Consider the following 27,523-nt stretch of genomic DNA (forward strand, 5'->3'; position numbering starts at 1 on the left):
CAAAATCATTGATTTCTATTTTTTTTTTTGGTGGCCAAAAAAATCAAGAAAAACATAGGAAAAACTAAATCGGTCCTGCTAAAAACAATTATTAAGCATTACTGACGTGACAGGTACCCATGTCTAAAATAAATGAATACAAAAGTAGATCATCTTATCACCATTATTCTGAATTCTAAGATTTAGCAAATAGGCTTATAGATAATTATAAAAGTTGATGCCTATTAGGTGGTCATAGCTTACTTTTGGGATGAGAAAGTGGGAGCATTTCCAGATTGTTTGTTTTAGCATTGTAAAGAGCCGAAAGTTACCGCTATTCATTTCTGATTGTAAAAGCATTCATCCAACATTTACTATAGTATGTTAGAACCTTACGGAGCCGAATATTACCGTTAATCATTTTCAAATACACTGTATAAAAGCAAACAACCGACATTCATTTTAGCATCTTATGGAGCTGAATGTTACCCTTATTGATTTCCGAATGTGAAGCAAACATCCTCTATTTATTTAAGCATCATACTGAGCCTATTTATACCATTAATCATTTTCAAATGTGAAAGCAATAATCTGTTATTTATGTTAGCATTGTACCAGAGCTGCCAACCGTTCCGAAAAATTCGTATACGAAAAATCGAAGGGAATACGACAATATGAAAACGTCCTTAGAAAGTACGAATTCACAGTGGGGAAAAATAATGGGTAAAAATATAGCAAACGCACGTCGCATGTGCCATGTTATCTGTATTCAGCTGGGATATCGATGCAACGCGTACGCACCGTATGTGGAAAGCGCTGAATAGAAAAATGTGCGCACACGCATATCGCTGCTTGCGTACTGTGTACACCGAACAGAACTTCGCGCGCGTGAATCCCTGTCGCCTACGGACCCTGGATGTTTACATGGATCGCCGTGGTATCCCCATGTGTGGCCGGCCGGCTGGGGATTGTCTACACACTGTAGCCAGCTGCCACTACAGTACCGTATGAGGCGGGCTGCGCATTGTAGCAGACATGATCATGACAGGCGAAGTATAGCGCCTAAAAATCAATATGAAATCGCAAAAATTCTGCAATATGAAGACTTACAGGTGAAGATGTAATGTTGAAGACTGACTGCGTTCAACTTTTGGTTCTGGCAATAGTCCCTTTCTGCTCGGTTTGATGAGTTAAATGCGACTCGGTCGAGAGGAACTCGGGAGAACTACATCTTATACAGTCAATGGATTTGAGATTTGTGCGCATGCGCTGGCCGTCAAGTCGTGTAGCTTTGGGGCAAGGCCTTATCATACTGTTGGCAAACCCTCTCGCTGTATATTGCGTTGCTTTCTGGGTGGGTGCGCGCGCGCAGGCCTTGTCAGAAGGCTAAACGCATTGCGACTCCGCCAGCACATGAATATTTACGTGCGCAGTGTACTGCATACTGATTTCGAAAATGGTGAATGGGATGGGGAGCTAGGACTACGGACCCGTATATGGCCGTGAAAAAAACGTGGGTGAAAGCGTCCCGTTGTGCAATGTCTGCTTCTTTTTCTCTTCTTTTCATCCTCTTGTCCCTTGCCTCCCAAGTACGAAATGATTTTTAGAGTGTTGTGTGTTTTTTTATAACGCTATTGCATCATTTTCTGCGAGGAAGTTGTAGAGGTGAGTTTCTGTTCGTGTATTGATGACTGATGTGCACTGCCCTCTGCAGTATATGTGCAGGTGAAAAGCGTTCGAACTTTCTTTCCCGAGTATCGTGGAAACTCGATTATTTCTAGGCCTATTAAAGGAGATCTCATATAACAGAATACTTATAACAAACTATTTTCCGGTCAAAATGAATCAATTTCCTTTGTTTTGTATCGTTTATTGACTTGATCCCATAGGATCTCGTCGCAATACCGAGTTTTATATGTGTGTTTATTTTCGCGTAGCTTTCGGTGCTGCAAAACTTTTGCTAGGGCCTAAGCTTACTACTAAACTTCGTTTTATTTCCGTCGTTTCTCACACCTCGTTTAGTACGATTTCTTCCATTTTATATCACTTTATCCGTTCCCTTTATACTTTGAAGTATTTAAACGTAATTCTCTTAGTGTCTCGCACTGTTATTTTCGTAACGGCGATTTCTCCGCTTCGCTGCAATCGAAGCGACGGAGTTTGATCCCAGCCGCTTCGATGTGCTATTTGTTGTCTTTTCTAAATGTTTGTGTTGTTGGGAGGTGTTGATACTTTGTATTTATTATTGAGTTTCCTAGGTATTTATCTCGAGGGGTTATGCGTGTTTCTTAATGTTGATCATAGGAAAAGGCTAAAATGATCTTGAGTGATGTCTGATAGTGATGATAACTATGCTGGTGGTGACTGGTGTAAAAAGACGGCTTCCTGTGAATGCTTAGCGTACGTGACGTTTGTTTTATTTCCCTTTCCCTCTAGTCTTCTTTCCCCCTTACTCTTCTTTCCCCTCTCAAGAATGATTAAAAAAAAAGAAATTACGTACACCTCACAACAAAACGAACCATGTGCTATAGCAACTTTCGTAAAGTTAAATCTAAATGTTCAATATCAGCAAAGAATAAGGCGAAAACACGAATGACAATAAATAAAAGCGAAGAGATTGTGTATGCAGTCTCTTCGGCTCGAAGAAACTTGACACCCCACCCCTCTCCATCGTGGAAATTTCCACAAAAGCAGGTGCCACACCCAGGTGCGTGCCAGACGAAAGAATGCGCGCATTGGAATAAACAGCGTGTAAGTGTCCTGGAAATATCGATCGAAGAACCAGCTCATTAGTTGAATTAAAGGAATAATTCCAAAGATATCATGATTCTATGTCTATAGCCTTTCTTTTGGCGCATAGTAGGGAACATCGAACAGTCGATTATAGTGTACTTGATCGAATATCTAATGTTCCCTGAACAATAAAAAAAAAAAGGATTGATTATTCAGTCAATTAAAAATGCAATCACAGAAATACATGAAAGGTCTCGTATGCCCAGACAAATTCACTACGAGAAGGTCCAATGAGATGCAGTCATCACTTGGTTAGACAGCAAAATACAACGTGTAATGACAATTAATTTCAGTTCACGCGCATCAAAACTGCTTATTACTTTTCAAAGTTTTGGCTATCAACATTCGTTCGTGGGTGTATTTTGTTTGTTTGTTTTGTGTGTTTTTCCCTCGTGAAAGACGTAATGATTTCTTCATATCGAACGTAAACTGCATGTTTACCGTAAACAAGCCATTCAGCTCAGCTCAGCTATGGCGCATTCGATCCATCGAACTTGCAGTAACCTCTTATAGGCAGGAGCACATGGCGCATTCATTTAAACTTGAAAATGAAGCCACGTGTTTGCACCACATCGGCGCTTCCACACACAGCGCGGCATTTTGCGATCATCGTTATAGCAGACTTTCCGATTCCAGTCAGGGGAAAAGGAATTGGAATACTTCGAAAAATACTGATGTTTAAAATCCAATAAAATGAAAAAAGCCTGAAAACAACGCATGATTATGTTTTGATAGTACATAATTGGAAACACAGAACAGAGTTTTGCATCCGCTCACACAGAAGCTCTCTTGAGAAGATCAAGCATTCCCCGTCCCCTGCTAGAAAGTGGAAGCTTCCATAATCAGCCCAGAAAGTTTTTGGAGGTACAAACTTGCACTTGTACACATTGCGAGAAAGCAATCAATCAACGCTGAACATTGCGTAGTTTAGAATCTTTATCGTGCTGGTGACCAGCTGGATGCTTCGGCATGTGTCATAACGTTATGTTTAGAGCCTGTAGGCCTCATAGCAAAAAGAGGGAGATTGAAAAAATACGAATTCTGGTGGATAATACGAATTTTGGAGCTGCTGAGTACTAATTTGTGCTTCGAAAGGTTGGCAGCTCTGTCGTATACGGAGCAGAATTTAACAGTTAGTCATTTCCAAATATAAAAGCAAACATCCGACATCTATTTTATCATCGTACGGAGCCGAATGTCACTGTTGTCCACTTGCGAAAGTGAAATGAGTCATCTGACAATTATTTCATCATATCGTACGGGGCCGAGTTTTGAACGTCAAGGCAGACATCAGACAGTTTGTGTGTGTGTGTGTGTGTTTTGTTTTGTTTTGTTTTTGTTTTGTTTTTTACCATCAAACGCAGCCGAATGTTACTATTCATTTCGAAATGTAATACACATGTAGCAAATATCCGACATTTATTTTAGCATAGTACGGAGCAGAATGTAACTGCTATTCACTTCCAAACGTAAAAGCAATCATCCGGAGCCGAATGTTATTGCTATTTATTTGCGAAAGTACATAGCAATACAAATTATAAGCAAGCATCCGACATTTATTTAAACATCGTACGGAGTTGAATATTATTATCATTCATTTCCGAAAGTCGAACGGAGCTGATTGTTATTGTTATATTTCGAACGTAAAACTGAATATCAGACATTTATTTTATCATCGTATATATGGAGTTATTTTGGTTATTCATTTCCGAACGTCACAACAAACATGCGTTATTTATTTTAGCATCTTCCGGAGCTGAATGTTATTGCTATTTACTCTTGAACATAAAAGCAAACAGACATTTATGTTATCATCATATACACGGAGTTGAATATTATTGTGTTCATTTCCGAACCATCGAACGCAGCTGAATGTATAGTGTTATTCATTTCGAAATTCAAAAGCGAACATCCGACAGTTATTTTAGCATCGTATGGAGCAGAACATTACTGCTATTCACTTCCGAACGCAAAATCGTATATACGGAGTTGAATATTTTTGTTATTAATTTCCGAACGTCACAGCAAACATTCGACATTTATTTTAGCATCTTCTGGAGCTGAATGTTATTGCCATTTACTCTTGAACATAAAGGCAAACATCAGAAATTCATGTTATCATCGTATACACGGAGTTGAATATTATTGTGTTCATTTCCGAACCATCGAACGCAGGTGAATGTTACTGTTATTCATTTCGAAATTTAAAAGCGAACATCCGACAGTTACTTTAGCATCGTATGGAGCAGAATATTACTGCTATTCACTTCCGAACGTAAAATCGTATATACGGAGTTGAATACTTTTGTTATTCATTTCCGAACGTCATAGCAAACATTCGACATTCTATTTTAGCATCTTCCGGAGCTGAATGTTATTGCCATTTATGTTATCATCGTATACACGGAGTTGAGTATTATTGTGTTCATTTCCGAACCATCGAACGCAGCTGAATGCATACTGTTATTCATTTCGAAATTTAAAAGCGAACATCTGACAGGTACTATAGTATATAGCATCGTATGGAGGAGAATATTACTGCTATTCACTTCCGAACGCAAAATCGTATATACGGAGTTGGATATTTTTGTTATTAATTTCCGAACGTCACAGCAAACATTCGACATATATTTTAGCATCTTCCGGAGCTGAATGTTATTGCCATTTACTCTTGAACATGAAAGCAAACATCAGACATTTATGTTATCATCGTATACACGGAGTTGAATATTATTGTGTTCATTTCCGAACCATCGAACGCAGGTGAATGTTACTGTTATTCATTTCGAAATTTAAAAGCGAACATCTGACAGGTACTATAGTATAGCATCGTATGGAGGAGAATATTACTGCTATTCACTTCCGAACGCAAAATCGTATATACGGAGTTGGATATTTTTGTTATTAATTTCCGAACGTCACAGCAAACATTCGACATTTATTTTAGCATCTTCCGGAGCTGAATGTTATTGCCATTTACTCTTGAACATGAAAGCAAACATCAGACATTCATGTTATCATCGTATACACGGAGTTGAATATTATTGTGTTCATTTCCGAACCATCGAACGCAGGTGAATGTTACTGTTATTCATTTCGAAATTTAAAAGCGAACATCCGACAGTTATTTTAGCATCGTATAATGGAGCAGAATATTACTGCTATTCACTTCCGAACGTAAAAGCAATCATCTGACATCTATTTTGTCATCTTCCGGAGCCGAATGCTATTGCTATTTACTTTCGAAAGTACAGGCAATCATCCGTCATTCATTTTATTATCGTAAGAAGTTGAATATTTTTGTTATTTATTTCCGAACGTCAAAGGGATCATTCGACATTTACTTTAGCATCTTCGGGAGCTGAATGTTATTGCTATTTACTTCCGAACGTAAAAGCAAACATCAGATATACATTGTATATTTTATCAACGTATATACAGAGTTGAATGTCATTGTTATTCATTTCCGAACATCAAAGCAATCATTGAACATTAATTTTACCACCGAACGCACCTGAATGTTACTGTTATTCATTTCGAAATCTAAAAGCAAACATCCAACAGTTATTTTAGCATCGTATGGAGCAGAATATTACTGCTATTCACTTCCGAACGTAAAAGATCTGACATTTATGTTAGCATTCTCCGGAGCCGAATGTTATTGCTTTTTATTTTCGAAAGTAAAAGCAAATATCCGTCTTTTTATTTTATCATCGTACGGAGTTGAATATTTTTGTTATTCATTTCCGAACGTCAAAGGGATCATTCGACATATAGCCTACTCAAGCATCTTCCGGAGCTGAATGTTATTGCTATTTACTTTCGAACGTAAGAGCAAACATCCGGCATTTATCTTATCGTCTTACGGAGTTGAATATTATCATTCACTTCCGAACGCCAAAGCAAACATTCGGTATTTATTCCAGTATCATACGGAGTCAAATGTCAGCGTGATTCATTTCTAAAATCAAAAGTAAACATGCGACATTCATTTTTGCGTCTTACGGAGCCGACTGTTACCGCTGTTCATTTCCAAAAGTAAAGGCAAACATCCGACTTTTTTTGTAGCCCGATTGGGCCACCGAATTTTCAGCAATGAAATTTTGGTGGCGCAGGTCGTTAAAAGTCGTGAATAGCGAGATGATCGTGACCGATGTCGATATGTTCTAATAATTATTGATACTTGAGTGATGAACGCATGTGCACAACTTCCGCAGGTGTACTTCTTTAGAAAGTAGCGAACAATCAAGGCAGTGGACATCAGAGTGTGATTAAATCGAAAAGAAGCCCCTGAAATCGGAATTTGATGAAAATGGGCAAAGTCGGAACTCCATGAAATGTATTTTGATTGAGCGGTCAAAATAAAGCTTAACGGGAATGTGCCCTTGAATACCCTCGTCCACCCTCGTCCACCCTCGTCCAACCCGCGTCAATCGAGACGCATATTCCCGAGGATGGATTTTCCGTGCGGGCGGATGGACTCGTCCACTGAACGCGTATACCCGCGGGTACCCGCGGGGATACGCGTCAGTGGCCTCGTCCAGATCTCGGAAAAGCGTGACGTTTCCCGCGGTCGGCACTGTACCTACAGTTTGCACTACCACACAATTAAATCATGCTCAAACTGTTGTAATGATTTCCTGACATTTGTCATATATGTTTTTCTAGATCTAGTGCTTTTCATTGCAAAACAACATTTTTTTTTTTTTTGTAATGGGGTCTATTCTCTTTAAAACTCTAGACTTCTTGCTCATTATGTGTGAGCTAATACATGTTCTATGAAATTGGGCCGTAACGTGTACATCAATATCCGCCACTCCAGAATCAAATGACTAGCAACCAGATGCGGAGGATAGAGGAAGAGCGGCTGGAGCTCAAACATGACCTGGAGGTCAGTGAGAAGAAAGAGCAGGAGTTGCAGAGCGCCCTCTATGAGGCCCAGAAGGAACTATGCAAGCTGGAGGCCAGAGTGAGTATACAAATGTGACCTGCCACAAGAAAAGGGTCCAAAAGTCGCTGGAGGCTGATCCGAGGAAATCGAGGTTGAATTCAAATCATCATAATCAGTCAAAACCATAAAATTTCTGTGTTGGGCATAATTTTGTAGTCTAATGGTTTGTCTACCATCTGCCGAAATTTTGAAGCTAAATGACCAAAGGAAAGGCAAGAAATTTGCATTTTTATGGGCCATGATTTTCAGCCTTTCAACGGAACAAAAATGTATCCGAAGATTTGGATATAGCGCCGCAGATAGACTCCGCCCCGAGCAAGGAGGGAGCAATCTTATTAGTCAGTGCTTGGCATCCTAGTTACTGATGGGTTGTGCAGAGACCGCTGGCGCTAAGCTTGAATGAACATCACGGAGGTTGCTAGGAGCATACCTTTTATTGTCAAACAGGTGAAAACTGCCTTACCTCCCCTTGATCATGATTGCGTCAGAAGGAAAACTTTGAAGGTGGTTTTCTCAAAACACTGATTTCTTAGACCACTCAACATGACCTCATAAAATCATTGATATCTCTGCAACCGAGTCCTTGTATGAGTTGTGAAAAGTATGAAATTAGAGCGAAAGAGTAAGGGAATAATGTCATGTCATTTTCAGAAAATCAACCTCCCCCGACTTTCGGATCCATTTGTTGAAGTGGGTCACTACTGATGCACAGGTGTGAGTGCACCAGTGGAGACACACTCAAGGGTATGTTCATACTGTTGTGTAACATGCACGAGGTGCAGCTGAGTGCATGCTACACGACATTATGAATACCAAAGAGTGAGCTGCATCTCCACTAACGCCATGAACATAAACCTGTGCATTATTTGGTTTATAAAATGGGTCTATGAACGATATTTCCTTTACAATCTGGACTTTTGTGGGTAAATGCCAATCAGCTACAGGAACATGTGAAACTTGCTCAAAAGCCAAGATGTCCAAAGGAATGTTCCAAACACATTGAACACAAACTTTGAAATTGTGTACAGTATTCAATACAAAGTGATTGAGAGTGCACTCATAAGTGATTGAGTGCACGCTGCTAAAGGGTGCACTTGTGACATCAATGAGCATGATTATGGCAAGCGCAACTGAGTTGAGCAAAGTTTCGTATTTGAGAAATCACTCTCTGAGCGGTCGTTGGTGCTGGTCATAAGCGCCAGTCATATAAAATTATATTGTCGGGTGAGAATGAGGAGGGCGTTAAGTTGCCACTAAAGCCATAGTGTTTGAGACAACTTAATGCCCTTCTCATTCTCAACGGATGAATTGTCACATAAAGGCAAAATGACAGACTGGACATGTGATTGCTCTTGGCCAATCATTTGATTAGGATCCATATTGTAACAGCTCATAGGGACCTCACTGATTGGCGATGTTAGATTGTGGAGCTGACTGAAGTCCAGTCAAGTCCCACAAATTACATTTACGTAATTCAATGCTGTAGTAATTGGTTAAAGTCCTTACTAACCGGATTTTGGTCATATAACATAATTTCTTTGAGTTGCAATTTCCCAAAGTTAGAACTGGTCCTCTCAACCATTTCTGTTTGGTTTTTCCTCCATTATTTATGCTTGTGGCGCATGATAGTAGTATACATTTAAACCCTACAGAAGCTACAAAGCAGCATCAAAATTGATACCATATTTCATGTGAAGCAAAAAAAAAAAAATTGCAGTTTCAATTAGGTGAGTAAATTACATCCTTTTCTTTTCTTTGGCCACACATTTGAAAGACTCAGCAATTGACTTTTACATGGGTATATGTACATTGCTTCATTTTTTGTCCTTTTACATCTTTTTTTTTTTTGAACATTTGACTCATTGTGGCAAATTGTAGTCACAAATCCATATTTATCACTCGACTTATTCCATTCATGTAACATGCCAATACAATACATGTTTCAAGAATCTATTCATGCACATTCAGGCATTCAGATGAAGGTTGATTGGTGTTTGTTAGTTTTTGTTTTTAATCCAGTAAGAGCATATTGTGTATGGCAAAACAAAACAAAAAAACACACAAAAAAACAACAGCAACGAATGGCCATGATGATTTCTATGAGGAGCACTTTCTGGGTGCTCATTTTTCCCTAGCCCGCGCCACTTGGTCTCGTGTTTACCCATTTCTCGCAGTGCTCGGTGTGGTGAGTTAGTCTCAATCTTCAGCCACGAGGCCTTGTCAAAAGGCTAATTTTTCTCCTGCTCTGTTACAGCAAGAGCACCCTCTAGTGGTGATGGGGTGCCAATCATTGTGACCTTTTGAAATTGTGCTCAAATATTGGACTTTGGAACATTTTGCCAGTAGAGTTGTGTTAATGTTCCATGTGACTTTCATGGGTATGAGATTTGTGCTTTGTTTCTGCAATACACCGAACATGTACATGTGTATGATCTGGGAGCTCAGTGGATAAGAACGTGATCTCTGAAGCTTGAGGTCCCTGATTCAAGTTCCCAACTTGTCTAAAATGATCATGCAAGTATAAATCTCAAGGTATTGCAACTCATAATTCTACACCTTTACCCATAGTTTTGAACTTTGCAATAGAACATGTACTTGAAGAAGTGTATCTAGTTTTCTTAACATCAGTCCATTGATTTATCGGTGAACTTGAAACACATCTTTAATATTATTCTCACTGACTTAAGTTATCTTTCCCAGCAGTGTGCTTGGTAATGCATTGCTTATCCAGTAGTGTTTCATTCCTACCAAACTAGATATGAACAGGTGGCAGACTTTTCTGTTGGTGCACAGTCTTTCAGTGAACAATGCCCTCTAGTGTTGAGAAAGTGATAATCAATTGGCTTGTAGCCAGTGGATGCCTTGGGGTAGCCAGTGTTACCCTTGTTCCACTTCTGTAATATCTCTGTTAAGTAAGTATCAGTGATTGTCATAAATTGACTCAGTACTAGTCAAAGGTGATTTGATAGTTACGCTATATCATAAATGATTTTTATGGCATTCTCACCCGTTTGTCAACATCCTTTTCCATGATTCAGTGACTGTGATTCAGGGATAGTCATGTCATCAATTTGTGTATATTTTGATAACAAGTCTATTTCTTGGTGAATTGGGACGTCCCAACAATTTCGCAAGAGGTAAAATTTGTGATCGTGGAGTCTGATAATGAACAGAGAAATGTACACGTGCATGGCATGTCACATTTATGTTGGGCTAAGAGGTAATATTTTCGCATGTTGTTGAATTTGAGACTAGCACCTGACTCCTGAAACTTGCAAAAATGAGAACCCCACAAGATCTACTGTATTAGTCTGGTAGGAATGGGGGGTCCCCATGCACCCCCCGAACACATTTTTTTAACTTACTTTTTTGTAACCCTTAGGGTGTCTAGTTAATGAATTTTTTTGTTCCCAGGAAAAAATCGTGTCCCATGGGGGTCATTGGCGGCCATCTTGGCAGCCATCTTGGATTTTCAGTGAAAATCATTATCTTCCATAACTTTTGAACTACACAGCATAAAATTATAAATAAAGCATTTCTGCAGGGTAAACATGACACGAGGAATCGATTGCAATGGTTATTTACATGATTAAAGCAAGTCTGAAATAAGAAAAGCCTAAAAACATGCAAATTTCGGTGTCATTTTCACCGAAAACTACCCAAATAGTTTAACTTTTGAATAACATAACATACAGGGACAAATAAAACAGTAATTCAGAGTTAATATGGCATGAGGAATCGTTTGAGAGAGTTATTTACATGATTAAAGCAAGTTACATACAAGAAAAGTCCAAACATGCGAGGAAAACCAGTGTCGTTTACTCTAGAAATATTCCCAAGTAGTCTATATACATATATACATGACAATCTCATACCTCCTAAGAGTAAACTTACCTCTTTTTCTTAACAGTCTGGTAGGAAAGGGGGGGGGGGGTCCCGTGCACCCTCCTTTTTGTATCCCTTAGGGTGTCTATTTGATTTTTTTTTTCTCCAAGTGAAAATCGTGTCACATGGGGGGTCATTGGCAGCCATCTTGGATTTGCGAGGAAAATCATTAGTTTCTATAACTTTTGAAGTTTCCAAAATACAAGGAAAAATAGAACATTTTTTTCAGAGTAAATGTGACATGAGGAATCGATTGAGATGGTTATTTACATGATTAAAAAGTGCTTGATACAAGAAAAGTCCAAAATATGAAAAATTCTGTATCGGTTACACTGAAAAGTACCCAAATAGTTCAACTTTTGAACTATACACAACATACAGGGGTCAAATAAAACATTTCTTCAGACGAAACACAGCATGAGGAATCAATTGAGATTGGCATTTACATGATGAATGCAAATTTGATACAAGAAATGTCCCAAAAATGAAAAATTAAGTGCTGTCACTCTGGAAATGGCCCAAATATTTCATGCTACATACATGACAAATTGCATACCTCACAAAAGTGACTAACAACTCTGTCTTTAGATCATTGCCCAAATGGGCCTTTTTTGTTTTGTATCAAAAACATTAAATAGAATCTGAAGAGAAAATCAATATCTAGCATTGTCACCCGTCACTTGGTAAAATAGAATAAGAATGTAAGCACTGTGGTAATTCATATGCAAATACCCGTAAAAAGAGGTGACACATTGCATGATAATAATGTTGATCACAACACTTAAAAGTGACTAATGGACAAAGATAAAACTTGAACTGAAATTTAACACTCTTTGTGCGCATTCAATTTCGTTTCATTTTATATTTAAAACGAGTTTGAGTTGGGATATATTCAAGGAAACAATCACTGTGTCAAAATGTCGAGCCGATTTAAAAAATTTAGATGCCAAAATGGTTTCATTTATTCTCAGGTTAAAAAAGCAGTTCATTCAAATGTATTTGTTTAAAGTATATTGTCCGAAAACAAAAAGAGAAACATTTCATTTGACAGCCGGAAATCTAGCCTATGAATAGGGACTGTATATCAATGTGGATTGCTGCTACTTTAATTTAGAAATATTTGCATATGAATCGCTCTTGTGCTTACATCCTGTATGCATTCAATTCAAGTTCACATTGATCGGAATTAAGTTTCCTTTCGAATTCTGTTAAAAGTTGTCTGATATAAGACGCAATATTCAAGCTATTATCAAAAGACAAAACGATATTTTGAAAGGATTAGTCACATACCGATTAGTGATTGGCTGAACACATTCACGTGATGGAAGTACATTCGTTATGTTCGCCCATGGGCGAACATTCTTGTAATGTTCTCCCATGGGAAAACATTTCCACGTGACAAATGACAGAATTAAGGCCTAGGACCGCATCGCACTTACACGTGTATAACCTCCCTCAATAGCATTTCAAACCCTTCGAGTGGAACATTGGGTATGTTCCCTCCGCCGCCAGTCATCATCTATATATTTCAACGTTTGTGACATGACATTGTGTATATGCTTTTCATGAAGTATGGAATTAACGTATATTGAAAAAATATAAAGTAACACAATATGACTTCACTTTTCTTAAAAAAGTATTCTGAATGCTCATCCTGTGTAACTGTACAAACCACAGAAGCGGTTATGCGATATATCAGGTTTTTATTTCACACTTCTTTAATTTCTCTACCGGTAGTCATCATCAAAACGATAATTGTAATCAATATCTGGCTCCTCTTCTTCATCCTCCTTCATTTCCTCAGTAATTTTCTGAAGCAAGTCAATGAGGGAAGTCGGAAAGATAGGGCCACTTGACCACACTGGCTCCATCATAACAAAGGCTACCTTCTGCCATCCTTGTCCAGAATCAAAGGAGTCATATACAGAGCACCAGAAGATTGGTTGGTCAGCTCTCTTTAAGATGGCAAGGCGATGGGTCACACATTTTAAAATGTGTGGGATAAGGTTGTCTCTGCAAGGTGGGAGCATGAAGAAATCCACATTGGAGTTTGTCGTCATTTGTTCGCCCTCTCCCATCATCTGCTTTGGATGATGCTGCTGTAAATAGACTTCTCCACCTCTTATGGTCATACATTAGGCATGTGAATGCTCCAATGTCTTCTGTCACCTTTTATTGGCTCTACAGACCACCCATCTCCAAGGTTTAAGTGGGGGACAAAAAACATTGGCACATTTCAAAGTCATGTTGTAAGATTTCAGCAGTGTTCATTATAATGTAATATTGAACAATTTACCACATTTCAGTAAAATATTGCAGAGATTATAATGTCATACTACTCTCTCCTGAATGCTGTATGGTACATGGGGTAGCTTTGTAGATTCTTTAGGGGTCCGACTTTGCCCCTGCTCTTGAAGGCACTTGTTACATCTTCCCCTGTAAACACATGTCGTCCAAGTATTGTGGTACAGTAGCCAGCTCCCTTTGATTCTGTGTGCCAGTTCAACGACATTCACAATCTGGCAATGCTCGACAGTCCATTTATCAAGGAGGATAGTGAGGGTGACTGAGTAAGCATGGTGCAAGAAGATCAAGAAAATGTCTGTGTCTGGTGTCCTTACCACAGCTGCGTTGTACCCAAGCTTAATAGTGGAATACTCGAGGTAGAGCGCTACCCTGGTGTCCTTCTCCTGGTTAGACGGCAGCTCATGGATAGAGCTTATTGTCTCCTGGGATGAATAATTAGGTGAACAAAAAGAATGTAACAGGAATCACTTAAGCTTCAGATAATGTGATTTCTGTTACATTCCTTTTGTTTACTCGTGCTCTACCTCAAGTGCGCTGCTAAACTTGGGTACAAGGTAGCTTTGGTGAGGAATCCAGACACACATTTTCTTGATCCCGTTGATCCTTGCTTAATCCATTCTACAATGTAGTATCTTTCTTAATAAACGGACTGTCACGTATTGCCAGGTTGTCAATGTCAATTAACTTGCATTTATATAGAATCAACGGGAGCTCATATACTGTATACCAAAATACCTGGACTGTATGTGTTTACCGGGGAAGATGTAACAATTAAAGTGCCTTAATGGGTTGGGAAAAGTTGGACCCCTAAAGAATCTACAAAAGTCTTCCCATACACCACATAGCATTCAGGTGAGAGTTGTTTGATTTCATGATTTCAGAAGTATTTTACTGAAATCTAATAAGTTGCTCAGTATTATATTATCATAATAAACACTACTAAAATCTTAGAATATGACTTTACAATATGCCAAGTTGAGTGTTTTTTCCTCACAAATCTTGGTGATGGGTGGTCTGTGGAGCCAGAGGTGACAGATGACATTGAAGCATTTACATGCCTAAAATGTATAGCGAGGCCCGGGAGAAGTCTATCATAACGGCGTTCGCAGCATCATGCTGAAACAGATGGTGGGAGAGGGCGAGCAACTGATGACCAAATCCAAGGTGGATTTCTCCTTGCTCCCACCTGGCAGAGGCAACCTTATTTCACACTTTCAATGTGTGAACCATGGGTACCACCTTGCCGTCTTCAAGCGATCTGACTAGCCAATCTTCTGGTGCGCTACCTCTTTAATCCTGGACAAAGGTGGCATAAGACAGCCTTCGGTATCATGGATCCGGTGTGGTCAAGTGGCCCTATCCTTCCCACTTCCCTCATTGACTTGCTTCAGAAAGTTACTCCGTAGACGGAGGAGGATGAAGAGGAGGAGCCAGACATTGATTACAATGATCGTTTTGATGATGACTGGAAATTACCAGAAGTGTAAAACCAAAAGCTAACATATTATCGCTTGCCGAATCTGTGGTTTGTATAAGTGCATAGGATGAGAATTAAGAATATGTTAGACAAATTAAAGTCATAGAGAGAGAGTGGATTTCTGACTGTCAAGTGATTTTCATATGTTTATTTTCAGACAGGAAGGCTTTAAACAAATACGTTTGAATGAACCATTTTTAACTTAATCTTAAATAAGTTTAATGATAACAATCAGACATCTAAATTGGTGAAACCGACAGAGCGTTTTGGTACAGTGATTTCCTTTATGAAAATACACTTACTCCCACTCTTCAAATACAAAATTATAAGAAATAGAAGATGCACACAAAAAGTGTTCAATTATATTTTAGGTTTGAATTTTGTTGATTAGTCACTTTCACATGTTGTTATCAAAATTTGTATGTTCACCTCTTTCGATCTGCTTTTTTAGGGGTATCTGCATATGAATTGCCATTGTGCTTACATTTTTCATTTGATTTCAACAAGTGAGGCGTCAAAATGCTTGGAGTTGCATGTTGCATATATATATATATTTTTTTTTTTTTGATATACAAAACACCATATTTGAGCTATGATCTAAAGACAAAGTGCCAAGTCACTTTTATGAAGTATAGTTTGTCATGTATGTATACGGATTTTGGGTACTCTACGGTGTAAATGACACCAAATTTTTCGTATTTTGGACTTTTTGCATCAAACTTGCTATAATCATATAAATAACCATCTCAATCGATTCCTCATGACACAGTTACCCTGAAGGAAATGTTATATTTATCCCTGTATGTTGTGAAATTCAAAAGTTACAGAATTTACTGATTTTCCTCTCAAATAAAAAATGGCCGCTAATGACTCCCCCCCCCCCCCCCCCCCCCCGACACGATTTTTACTTGGAAACAAAAAAAAAAAATCATCAAATAGACACCATAAGGGATACAAAAATTTAGGGTGCATGAGGATCCCCCATTCCTAGACTTTAGTGGTTAGTCAATCATATGAGGTATATAATTGTCATGTATAATAGAAATGGACTATTTGGGCAGAGCAAACAACACTGTTTTTTTATTCGCATGTTTGGATTTTTCATGTATCATAATTGTTTTAATCATGTAAATAACAATGTCAATCGATTCCTCATGCCAAATTTACCCTGGAGAAATTATTTATTTGTCCTTGTATGTTGGAAAGTTCAAAAGTTATAGAAATTAATGATTTTCCTCGCAAATCCAAGATGGCTGCCAATGACCCCCATGTGACACGATTTTCACTTGGAGACAAAAAAAAAATCAAATAGACACCCTAAGGGATACAAAAAGGAGGGTGCACGGGACCCCCCACCCCCCATTCCTACCAGACTGTTAAGAAAAAGAGGTTAGTTTACTCTTAGGAGATATGAGATTGTCATGTATATATGTATACTTGGGAATATTTCTAGAGTATACGACACTGGTTTTCCTCACATGTTTGGACTTTTCTTGTATGTTACTTGCTTTAATCATGTAAATAACTCTCTCAAACGATTCCTCATGCCATATTAACTCTGAATTACTGTTTTATTTGTCCCTGTATGTTATGTTATTCAAAAGTTAAACTATTTGGGTAGTTTTCGGTGAAAATGACACCGAAATTTGCATGTTTTTAGGCTTTTCTTATTTCAGACTTGCTTTAATCATGTAAATAACCATTGCAATCGATTCCTCGTGTCATGTTTACCCTGCAGAAATGCTTTATTTATAATTTTATGCTGTGTAGTTCAAAAGTTATGGAAGATAATGATTTTCCCTGAAAATCCAAGATGGCTGCCAAGATGGCCGCCAATGACCCCCATGGGACACGATTTTTTCTTGGGAACAAAAAAAATCATTAACTAGACACCCTAAGGGTTTCAAAAAAGTAAGTTAAAAAAATGTGTTCGGGGGGTGCATGGGGACCCCCCATTCCTACCAGACTATATGTGGGATGCAGTATTACCCATAAAAATATATGTACAAAAGCATCTCTACAGGAGATAAACAGTTGACTGTATATCCAGCCTTACAGGTGGAATTTCCCATTTGCGCATATCATTGGGAAGGGCAAGAATAAAGAATTGTTGCGTAGAAAGTTTACCAAGTGTACAAAATAGCTGGAAATAATGCCACATGTAAACGGGATACAGCACAGTGAAAGCAATTGCAAATGAAAGAATTGATGTTCTTGTTTTATGGCTTCAAGAAAATGTTGTCCCCATTCAAAGAAAACAACAAAATTGTGAGTTAGTGTCATCATTGCATCACTGTCAGTATCACTAAGTGACACATTTGAAGGGGAAAATGAAAAGCAATAGGCATGTGTTGGAGGAATGACTGCTCTCTATTATTTTGATGACGTTGACGACCAACCTCTAAGCCCATTTTTAGCTCACCCAAGCCAAAGGCACATTAAGTGAGTTTATTCAATAGCTCACCCTGCGATGTGTGTCTTGCATAAACCTTTACATTTCCATCTTCTTTTTGAAAGCACCATGATGGAGTTTCACCCAAGTTAGCAGGTAGCGTCCCTACGAGGATTTGATCTCAACTTGTTCAAACGGGCACCATGCCCCCCCCCCCCCCCCCCTTACGGGGGGGCCCCGTACGTGTATTTCTCTTTCTTTACTCATGTTGAATCACAGAGAAGAAATCTCACCTCATTGCAGTCAAGACTTGCAATTGTTTGTATTGCGGCAAAGTCTTTTCAAGCCATTATGAAATGATATCGGATGTCCTGAAAACACTTCAATTAATCATAAGTGCACCCATGATCCTAATGTGCTATGCCGACAAAGTGAGCAATTGTTTTCTTTTTGTGACCGTTATCAGAAAATACATATTGATCATTATTTTGCCACATGTGCTGCTGACGAGCCCTCTTGTTTTGTTGGTAAAACAAGGTGCTGATTTCGTTGACTACTTGAGGTACTCAACTGTAAGAGTTTAATCAGCTTGTTCTTCAATATCAGATTTTATGGATCTGCAATGTTTGCTGTGGGAAGTGCACACAAAAGTTTGGTTAGTTTTGTGGGAACTTCAAGGAGTTATGACACTTTTTATGATCCATTGTGTGAATGTTAGCAGCATTGACACACTATCTTTGATATTCATTGCACAAGTACTGATGACAAGAATGATTCCACCGTAAGATTTGTACTAATCCAAATTCATGACAGAGATTTTGTGTTTCTTTTATATTTTGCATGTATCTACTGTATAGTATTAAAGAATTACCATCATGGCTAGTTTAGATGTCTTTGGCATGAGGCATTTTCAGTTTGATGGGACAGGACTTAAAAAGATGTCTGGGAGAGTGTGTGTGAGCAGGAGGATTTCTTTTTTTTTTCATTTCCATGCCTAAAAAGAAAAAAAGAACCAGCAAAGAAAACTGAAATTTGTTGACAACACCACAAAAGGGCCCCCTGAACCCCCCCCCCCAAAAAAAAAGGGTTCTGTGATTTTGTTCTGTGATAGATTACATCTACATGTAGATTTGTTGTGAAGACAGAAATCTGGAACAAGAAAATTATAACTGTAGACTCTATATGACTTTTTTAAATAGTTTGAACATGTTCACATTCTGTTTGCTCTCATTTGACTAGTTTTCCCATGGTCGTTCTAACTTCATAACGGAGTGAAATTTTGCTACTCATGTGCTACTCCATATTGTCAAATGATTACCGAGATGACAGGTGACAGAACAAAGGAAGTGAATGGGGACACATCAAGATATATATCATTTGTGAGAGCACCTTTTCAAACACCTGGTCAGCATTACCTCCTCAAACACTTGTGAAAATAGTACATAACAGCAGATGGTAATACTCTTGATTTATTTGTTGTTGTTTTTTTCTACAATCTTCCCAGATCTGTTGGTCCATTCTAAATTAGTCGATAGAGCTTGGTGTATAACTGCAGGCCAGGGGTGTATTATATGCATAAAACCAACAAGAGTTGTTGTTGTCAAAAGTGACATGATGTGGTTTTATGTAACATGTTGTGTTATATAAGAAAGGGAGTTTATTGTCCATATTATGTGCACACACGCCAAACTACCCATCTTATTTTACCAGGGTCTTTGAAAGACGCCCCAAGCCTGCTAGAGAACAGACCAAACAAAACCAACTTATCATTGTTTTATTTGCCAAGCACTGAACCCTAGATCATACTCAATGAGTGGATTATGTCTACATCTCACGTTTTTTTAAACAAAGAAGGGGGAGGGATGATAGAAAGAGTACTATCAGAGTGAGCTGACTCTGTAAGACTTCATTAATGTCGTAACCAAAGGTTAAGAGATTGGCAAATAAGATAGTGCTAATGACTGTAAGACCCTCTGACTCTGCGTAAGGCCTGTTGAACGCCATAAGCTGTCATTTCCACCTTTTTTTTTTCCTTCTTTTTTTAACCTGTTGAGGACAAGTCCAGAGTATACTCGGGCAGGTGTCTGTGGGAAATTCTAGGTGTAGCAAAATCACACCGTCCTCAACGGGTTAATGACTGATCACAAGCCGACAAATTAATCCCTTGCAGATGGCTCAAATGGTCGGCATTATTGATCAGAGAATATGATTTTTTTTTTTGGATTAATTTTTACAAAATTGATTAGAGAAGGGGATTTTTTTATTTACTTGCTTTTTATATTACATGTACTTATATAGTTCTTGGAAAGTTTGGGGTATCTGGAAAGTAATCGTTTGAACTTCTCAGCAAAAAATGCCGGTATTTGGAAATTTGGGCAAAACATGCTTTGCAGAATAGGTCTCAATGCCTTCTTGAGTTATGACCTCTCTGATGATAGGGATTTTGCCATTTGCCATTTTGCCATTCTTCTTCTTCTTCTTCTTCTTCTTCTTCTTCTTCTTCTTCTTCTTCTTCTTCTTCTTCTTCTTCTTCTTCTTCTTCTTCTTCTTCTTCTTCTCCATTCTCTTGTAATGAACTGGTGATTGATTACAGCACAGATTTATTTTCCTGAACACATGATCAAAGAAGACTCATTTCTAGATACAGTCATCACACGCCTCATTAGCAATATCTGAGGCAGGTGTCAAATAAATGTGCATTGCTCTATAATCTTCTTACAAGGTGATACATAAAGTAGTATAACTCTGAAAATATTTTGACTTTCAACTAAAATGTATGAAATAATTGGTTGATCACTTTTTTTTAATGTCTTAATTCTTCAGGCTTACACAGATGTGTCAGTTGGGAAAGTTAATCAGAACTTGAGTAATGCATTTGACCATTCTGATTTTATTTAGTATTTTTTTTCTCCATTTAAGGCTAATATCAAATTTCCCATTCCAGTCAGTTTTACTTCTAAACATGTTCTAAAGTCATGTGATAGATATCATTGTAAATTTGCTAGGCATAATAATGCTTTACTACCATACAAATGAAAGAACCTTTGCTCTGAAATGTTTCCTCATATGCTTATCATGTTTAGTTTTCTTTTGTTACCCACTTTTAAAAGCCTATCTCAACTGTACCAAAGTGAAATTGCTTAAATGATTATTTCTTTTTGAAGCATTGGTGATTTGATGATATATTTGTTCTCCCTTTTTATTATTATTATTATCTTTATTACATATTGAGTCACATCATCGTAGTTTGCAATGCAGTTAGCAGACGACACAGAATTTTCATCCTTGAATCAGGCTTGAAAAAAAGAAAAAAAGAGGAACAGCACGAGATTGATATGCGTGCTGCTTGTGGACTTAAAAAACAAATGCAAAACAGAACACAGTCATTAACCCTACAAGAACAACTTTCCACAATCTTTCAAGTACTTGTACAGAGAAAGGGTTAGGGTTTAAAATGTCATCAAAATTAGCAGTGATAGATTTATTTTATTATGATTTTTTTTTTTTTTTTGGGGGGGGGGGAGGGGGGGGGGTTGTTGTTAATTTAGATGTCCTGAAGCAGTTCGTTCTGAATTCATACTGTTTCTGACGATTGAATGTTTGTTTGTTTGTTTTTTAATGCATTGAATCACAGTGTTGTACCTTAAATTTTGCATTTCAGTAGTCAAGAGTTTCTTGCTTTGGTAGATACTGTATAACAAAATATTTTCGCGGCATGAAATTTTCGCGAGTTGCCCATAACATTCAATGCGTATAGTGTAGACAAGAACTTTCACTTGCATTTTGATTTTGCGAATCTTTGCTCTAGCGAAATTCGCGAAATTAAAATGCATGCGAACATTTCTCGTTTTACAGTGTGCTGACGAGAATGTAAACCTTGATACATGTAGATCTTGAAACTTCCATGCTTTAGCAACGAACTTTATGGCTCCTTGGGTAAATTGAAACCAGCCTATTTACTTGTATAGTGTTTTTCTTCTTTTATCTTTTTCTCCTTTTTTATTCTATCTTTTGGTCTTTTTTTGGTCACATTTCCTATCTCTGGAATGGATGCCAAGGCCAACATTGTGTGGCTTGAGATACCTGTATCTATGCAGAAGAGAAAAACCCTAAGAATGATGCTATTGGCTCTGTCTGTGTGCAGAGTTGCGTGATCGTTCTCTGGTCTTGAATAGTCTCAGCTTCAGGCTGGGAGAAAATTAAGTTTGAGCTCTGCTCTTCCGCTCTTTTTAAGCTGTTGAAGAGTAGTCCCGAGTATGCTCGGACTGGTCTCTGTGGGAAATATGTGTTATAGCAAAATCAGCTCGTCCTCCCCGGGTTGATAACTAGCTTGGTTAGATTTAAAAACGGTCATGTTCATATCCAAGTTGATGGCCGAAGACCAACAATTACACAGAACTTGGTATTTAGCATAAGACACAAAACATGCTTTGTATAAAAGTTGTTGAACTTTGCAGGAAAGTCTGGTACCAATCCTACCAAATTTGTTTAAGATTATCCCTATCTTCTCTCCTTTAGTCTGTCTTCATAGTTTTAATGCTTTAAGGAATACTTTGAAATTGGTTTTGACTTTGAAGAGAGCCAATCAAGGTTTTGAAAGAAAATTAATTTCCCAAATTTTACAATGACGTGAAAATAAAATTGAGTTACATAAGATATGAACATCTGAATGTGTTCAACGAATATTTTGTTATGCACATGTTTGGACAAAATGAAATCAGGTGTAAATGAATAAAGATATGGAGAGAGAGAGAGAGAGAGAGAGAGATACAACTACTACAACCTTATGCCAGATATCTAGTGTTTGATGTACATGTCTACATCCATAGGCCTAAGAGTCTTTGAACAAACTGGGTTGCACTTAGCATTATTAAGATGACACTTAAAATCCTGTACAGCAAAGTGACAAGGGACAGCATATTAAGCCTCCTATTTTCATATCTTGTCTAGGTCAATTTTGGATTATGATTTGATAGCAGATGTCAATCAAAAAGAAAAAATGGACAATTGACTTGCAATGACCCAACAGCTTAAGCTCAAAATAGTTTTAAGTTTGCTCCTGATGGCACCAAGATAATTGTGATGGCTTGTAGATGGTTGCTTAGAGAAATCGTTCATCACTTTTAATGTGTATGCCAGTAATCTCCTCCAAATTGGATAATTGAATGTTTATAAATGGGAAGATAAGATACTTGAGTTCAAGGGGGACTTATCAAATGATGCTGATATGTGCACTTGCTCGCTTTGTCATTACATCGCCAGCAGTTTGCTTAGTTCTATCTCGGTCAAGAATTGTTTGTTTGATGTTAATTGATAGTATGATTGGTGTAATGACTACCAAGGTTAATATACATTCATTTCAAGTAAGGTACAATCTGTACATCTCCACATGGTCCTTGTGCATTTGGAGCCTTGCAAGTGATTTAATAGTTACTGGAATAGTTAACTGGAATAGATTAAATCTGGAATACAGGTACACTCTGTAATATACAATTCATACTATGCCAGTTTCCTGCATAGATGTCGAAATGCATAATGTCGTACATACAGTAAGACTGGCCTTCACTGATAATTTGAAATTCAAACATGAAGAGGAAAGATCAACCCATGCCCCCCCCCCCCCCCCCATCCTGCCATAACAGGTCGTAGAAATCCTGATGAATTAAACTAATGTATGGGTGTCATAATGTATAGCACAAACTGATAATCCCAAACCTGAATAGGTCCAATTAGACCGTGACTTGTCCCAGGTCCTGTTTCGTAATACACAGTGACATTCATAGACTGAATGTAGTCCATTGTACTGAACATACAAGTTACAAGCATTAACCCACTGATGGTTGATTTTACTATTACACACATTTCCAATATACGCCTGCCCAAGTATACTTTTTGCAAGTCTTCAGCGGGATAATACAATAACAGTCGGATTGCTCGTAATATGATTTGCTGTTGCTTTTCTGCAATGTAGGAGACTGAAGTAGTTTCTAGGGTGCCATTGTAGATTGCTTTAAATATTGAGACCTGTTTCTGTACGTTGTACCATAAAATACCCAGAGATTGCAACTTTACGAGAGTGGGATTTCAGCCCATCATGCTATCCACTATAGATTCACCCATTAACATTGCCTGTGACCAATCCAGGGGGTCAGACTTGAGGTCATTACATGTGGCCAATCCAGGAGTCAAACTGAGGAAAATTGCATGTGACCAATCCAGGAGTCAAACTGAAGAGCTTTACATGTGACTAATGCCGTAGTCATACAGTTTGTATTAAGAACATTGCATGAGAGCAATCCATAAGTCATTACTCAAGGTCATTGCATGTGACCAATCCAAGTTTTATTACTCAAGGTCATTGCATGTGACCAATCCAAGAGACGAAGTTCACTGTATGCAACCAATCCAGAAGTCATAACTCAAGAACATTACAAGTGACTATTAAAGTCTGTAGTCAAACTCCAGAACTTACCAATCTGGAGATCAGACTCACAGGGATTGTGTATTGCTAAGTCCCTGGCAGACTGAAGGGCATTTGCATTTTACCATCTCTGGGAATCAAACTCAGGAATGTTGCATATGACCAATTGAAAAGTCAACCTCCATGACATTAAACTAAGCAAGGAAGCTCAAATGATGGATATGGTTTGACACTAAGGGAAAGGTCAAGTCCAAGAACATGGTATATTGATGAATCAGCATCGAACTCAAGGATGTTGCTTGCCACCAGCTGAGGAATCTATTTCGATAACATTACGCAGCACACACAATGTACATTATGTAACTCAGATCAGAATCAGACTCAAGGGCATTGCATATGACCATGTGTGGTGTCATACATGACCAGTCTGTGGTCAGACTCAAGAACTCAGGGTAGCCAGACAATGCAGCTTAATTTCAAATTATTGAAATAATGATATGAACAAACAGAAGTTACTCTTTAATATCTTTGGCATCCTGTACCACTGCTTCAAACTCCTTATTCATTGATATTTCAACTTCTTTGGAATTCAACTGTTGTGTGATCTACACAGGAGGAAAAAAAGCTGTACATAATGATATAATCAATAACCACTTTTCCTTTTTCTTTTTTCTCTCTTTTTTTTGTTACTCCAGAGTAAAGAAGAGATGATAAATGTCCGGTTACGAGAAGCAGAAGCAAACGCGGAGCTGATTGAACTGAGACAGAGGGTGGCCGACCTTGGCATCAAGGTGAGGTTTGATGGCAAGATTCATTTCCTTCCTTCCCTGGTTCTTCTCATCCTCTCGCCTTTCTTGATCAGGTTCACTGTCCTGCATTTTAATGACTTGCTGTAATCTGAGGATGTCATACCCTGTCAGAACCTGTCAGAACCTGTGACAGCAATTATGAGATGCTCAGTTATGAATGGTATCTGCCAATTTAACTGGCTGATACAAATGCAGGAATCATCAATTCAAGTTATTATTAAAGATTACCTGTTCATTGAGAAAAATTGTTCATTGAGATCAAGGCATGACGACTATATAACTGGCTTTTAGATTTTGGAAGATTTTATTTCTAAAGGTAATTTCTGTGATTTCTCAATTTACCATGTAGAATTGGTGTTGCTGTTCTTTATGCCTATGTGTTTGTTGTTTGTTTTTTTAAGATATGGAGAAGCGCAATGAATTATTACAGTTTCTTCATTGAATGTGTTTTCTCCCCTGTGACTCTGACAGAATGAAGAGCTAATGACCAAAAACACCCTGATTGAAGCCGAGGGTACCCACAAGTTTGAGGAGCTGAAGGATAGAATAGTGGAGCTCAAGAGAGAGGTGAGTCCAAAATTAAACAGTTTCCTCAGTAGTACACCCTGCATGAAGCAGGCAAATTACACTGTATCTGTATTTTGACTCATTGCCACAATAGCCGGGTAATGCCTCCAATCAATGGTTTTATTATTTTGGTATCTAATTAAATTCTTCAGACTCTATGCTTGCTCAAGACAGTCCCACCCACTGTATCTCCAAGCACATACTGCCAGAAGTTTTAACAAAGCCAGTTGTGAAGTTCACACATCAAACCAGCGTGATTAGATGCCATACACAGCATGGTGTCTGACAAGCACCCGTATATTCTCATCAATTCTCATCATGACACCTCCACCCCCCCCCCCCCCCAGCTACAAAACTGTGGAATATTTCTATATTTAAACACAAAGTTTAGATGTTTTTCTCGCATGAAATCGACTGCTTGAATTTTAGTGTGCTGTAATAATCCATAGCAAGCCACGGAGCAAAATCTAAATCTCTACCAGTCAAGCCTGACTATTGCTGCACAAATTAAAAATAACGATTTTGACGTGACTGGAAGTGTTCCGTAACAAGCGTGGGTTGATTGTTGAAAGTGTCACACAAACCTTGCACCGCAGCACAGCCGATTGTGTGACCTTTTGAAGTGCAGTGATACCCCTTCTAGGTCACTTCAGCCATGGAGCTACAAACGAACTTCGTTTGTAGCTCCATGCTTCAGCCTTTACTTAGTGGTTATTGTGCGGAGAAAATAATCTTCAGTGTGCAGACAAAGCAATAAATCTTCATTTTTGGGAAGTTGTAAATTGTGTTTGTCAATATCGGTAACACCAATGTGTTCAAGTTAAAAGGATCAAGTTTATTAAAATTTATGTACAGCTGTAGGTCTAAGGTATGTACCATACATGATGTAATTGATTCAATATCTGTGCCATTGTACTGAGTGGGCAGGTGTTATGACCATGAGTGGTACAGCCCTGTCGCTACTTGCTGTGCAGCGACAGGGTTGTGTATAATTACTGTCGAGCATATATCATTTGCTATTTAAAGCATTAATCGGTCTCTTCCAAATAACATTGCAACACTATGCTTCTTAAAAGACCACAAATTTGTAAATCTGTAAGTGTAACTAGACATTTTATTTAGGCAGTAGGTCATTAAGTTATCAAGCTTTAAGTTGAGTAGTGAACAAATACATATACACGTATCAAATTTCTCAATTTTCAGCAAGCTAGTCTCAGCTTGCAGTCTTTTCAGCTGTAATTGTTTGTCACTATAGCCAGGGAAACAAGAAAAGTCATATTTGAGCTTGGTTAGAGTTCCTTGACTTCAAACATTTTGCGGTTAATTTGCATGATTATGCCACCTTGAAATATTGAGCACAGACAAGGAAATAAATCCTCAATTGTCCCTTCCAACAATCAAATGTGAATGTGAGTTATTTCTGCCACTGTTTAGCTTACAGTTTAAAATCTGGATGCACCTTGTATTGCTGTACTGCCATTAGTTCCCTGACCTGTGCGGAGATGCCAGCTGGCAGTTCAGGAAAAAATGGTTTAGCCAAGACAATGGTCACTGGAGGTCAATATTGACCTCAGCTGATTAGAATGTCTGGGGAGGTCAACTGTCTCAGACCACTTCTTGGACGTCGGCTAACTTCACTCGATATAGACGCTCAGTCACATACTCATCATGTACTTTTCAGGTGGCCTGTCGATAAAAGTGTGCAAACTTGTGCCTTGCGTCAGAGCAAAACGTGATTTCGCAAAATTTGTAGTGTTTTTTAGCAATTGTTTTGGCATGTGGCAGTAGGCTACTCAATACGTACCATTGAAACTTGAGATTAGGTCCAGTCTTCGACATTGTCCTGTACCAAGAAACACCACGAAATCTCGACTGCTCATATCCCACTTAATATTGACATATTCTCAAAACTGCTTGCCAAGTGGTTTCAAAGCAGGGGTAT

At 38.3% G+C, this 27,523-nt stretch overlaps 1 protein-coding gene across 1 annotated transcript in view; it reads left to right on the forward strand.

The window, feature by feature from the left end:
• LOC139720691 (ecotropic viral integration site 5 protein homolog) overlaps window positions 1-27,523 on the forward strand; it is a 123,974-nt gene that overhangs the window by 79,583 nt on the left and 16,868 nt on the right. Inside the window, exons 16-18 of the mRNA XM_071632046.1 lie at window positions 7,595-7,741; window positions 24,901-24,996; window positions 25,486-25,581. Of these exons, the coding sequence (XP_071488147.1) occupies window positions 7,595-7,741; window positions 24,901-24,996; window positions 25,486-25,581 (339 nt within the window). The remainder of the gene's footprint in view (window positions 1-7,594; window positions 7,742-24,900; window positions 24,997-25,485; window positions 25,582-27,523) is intronic.

Source organism: Diadema antillarum, unplaced genomic scaffold (assembly GCF_040938485.1).
Source record: "Diadema antillarum isolate AM-2024a unplaced genomic scaffold, OU_Dant_1.0 scf00000131, whole genome shotgun sequence".
In the NCBI taxonomy this organism is placed as follows: domain Eukaryota; kingdom Metazoa; phylum Echinodermata; class Echinoidea; order Diadematoida; family Diadematidae; genus Diadema; species Diadema antillarum.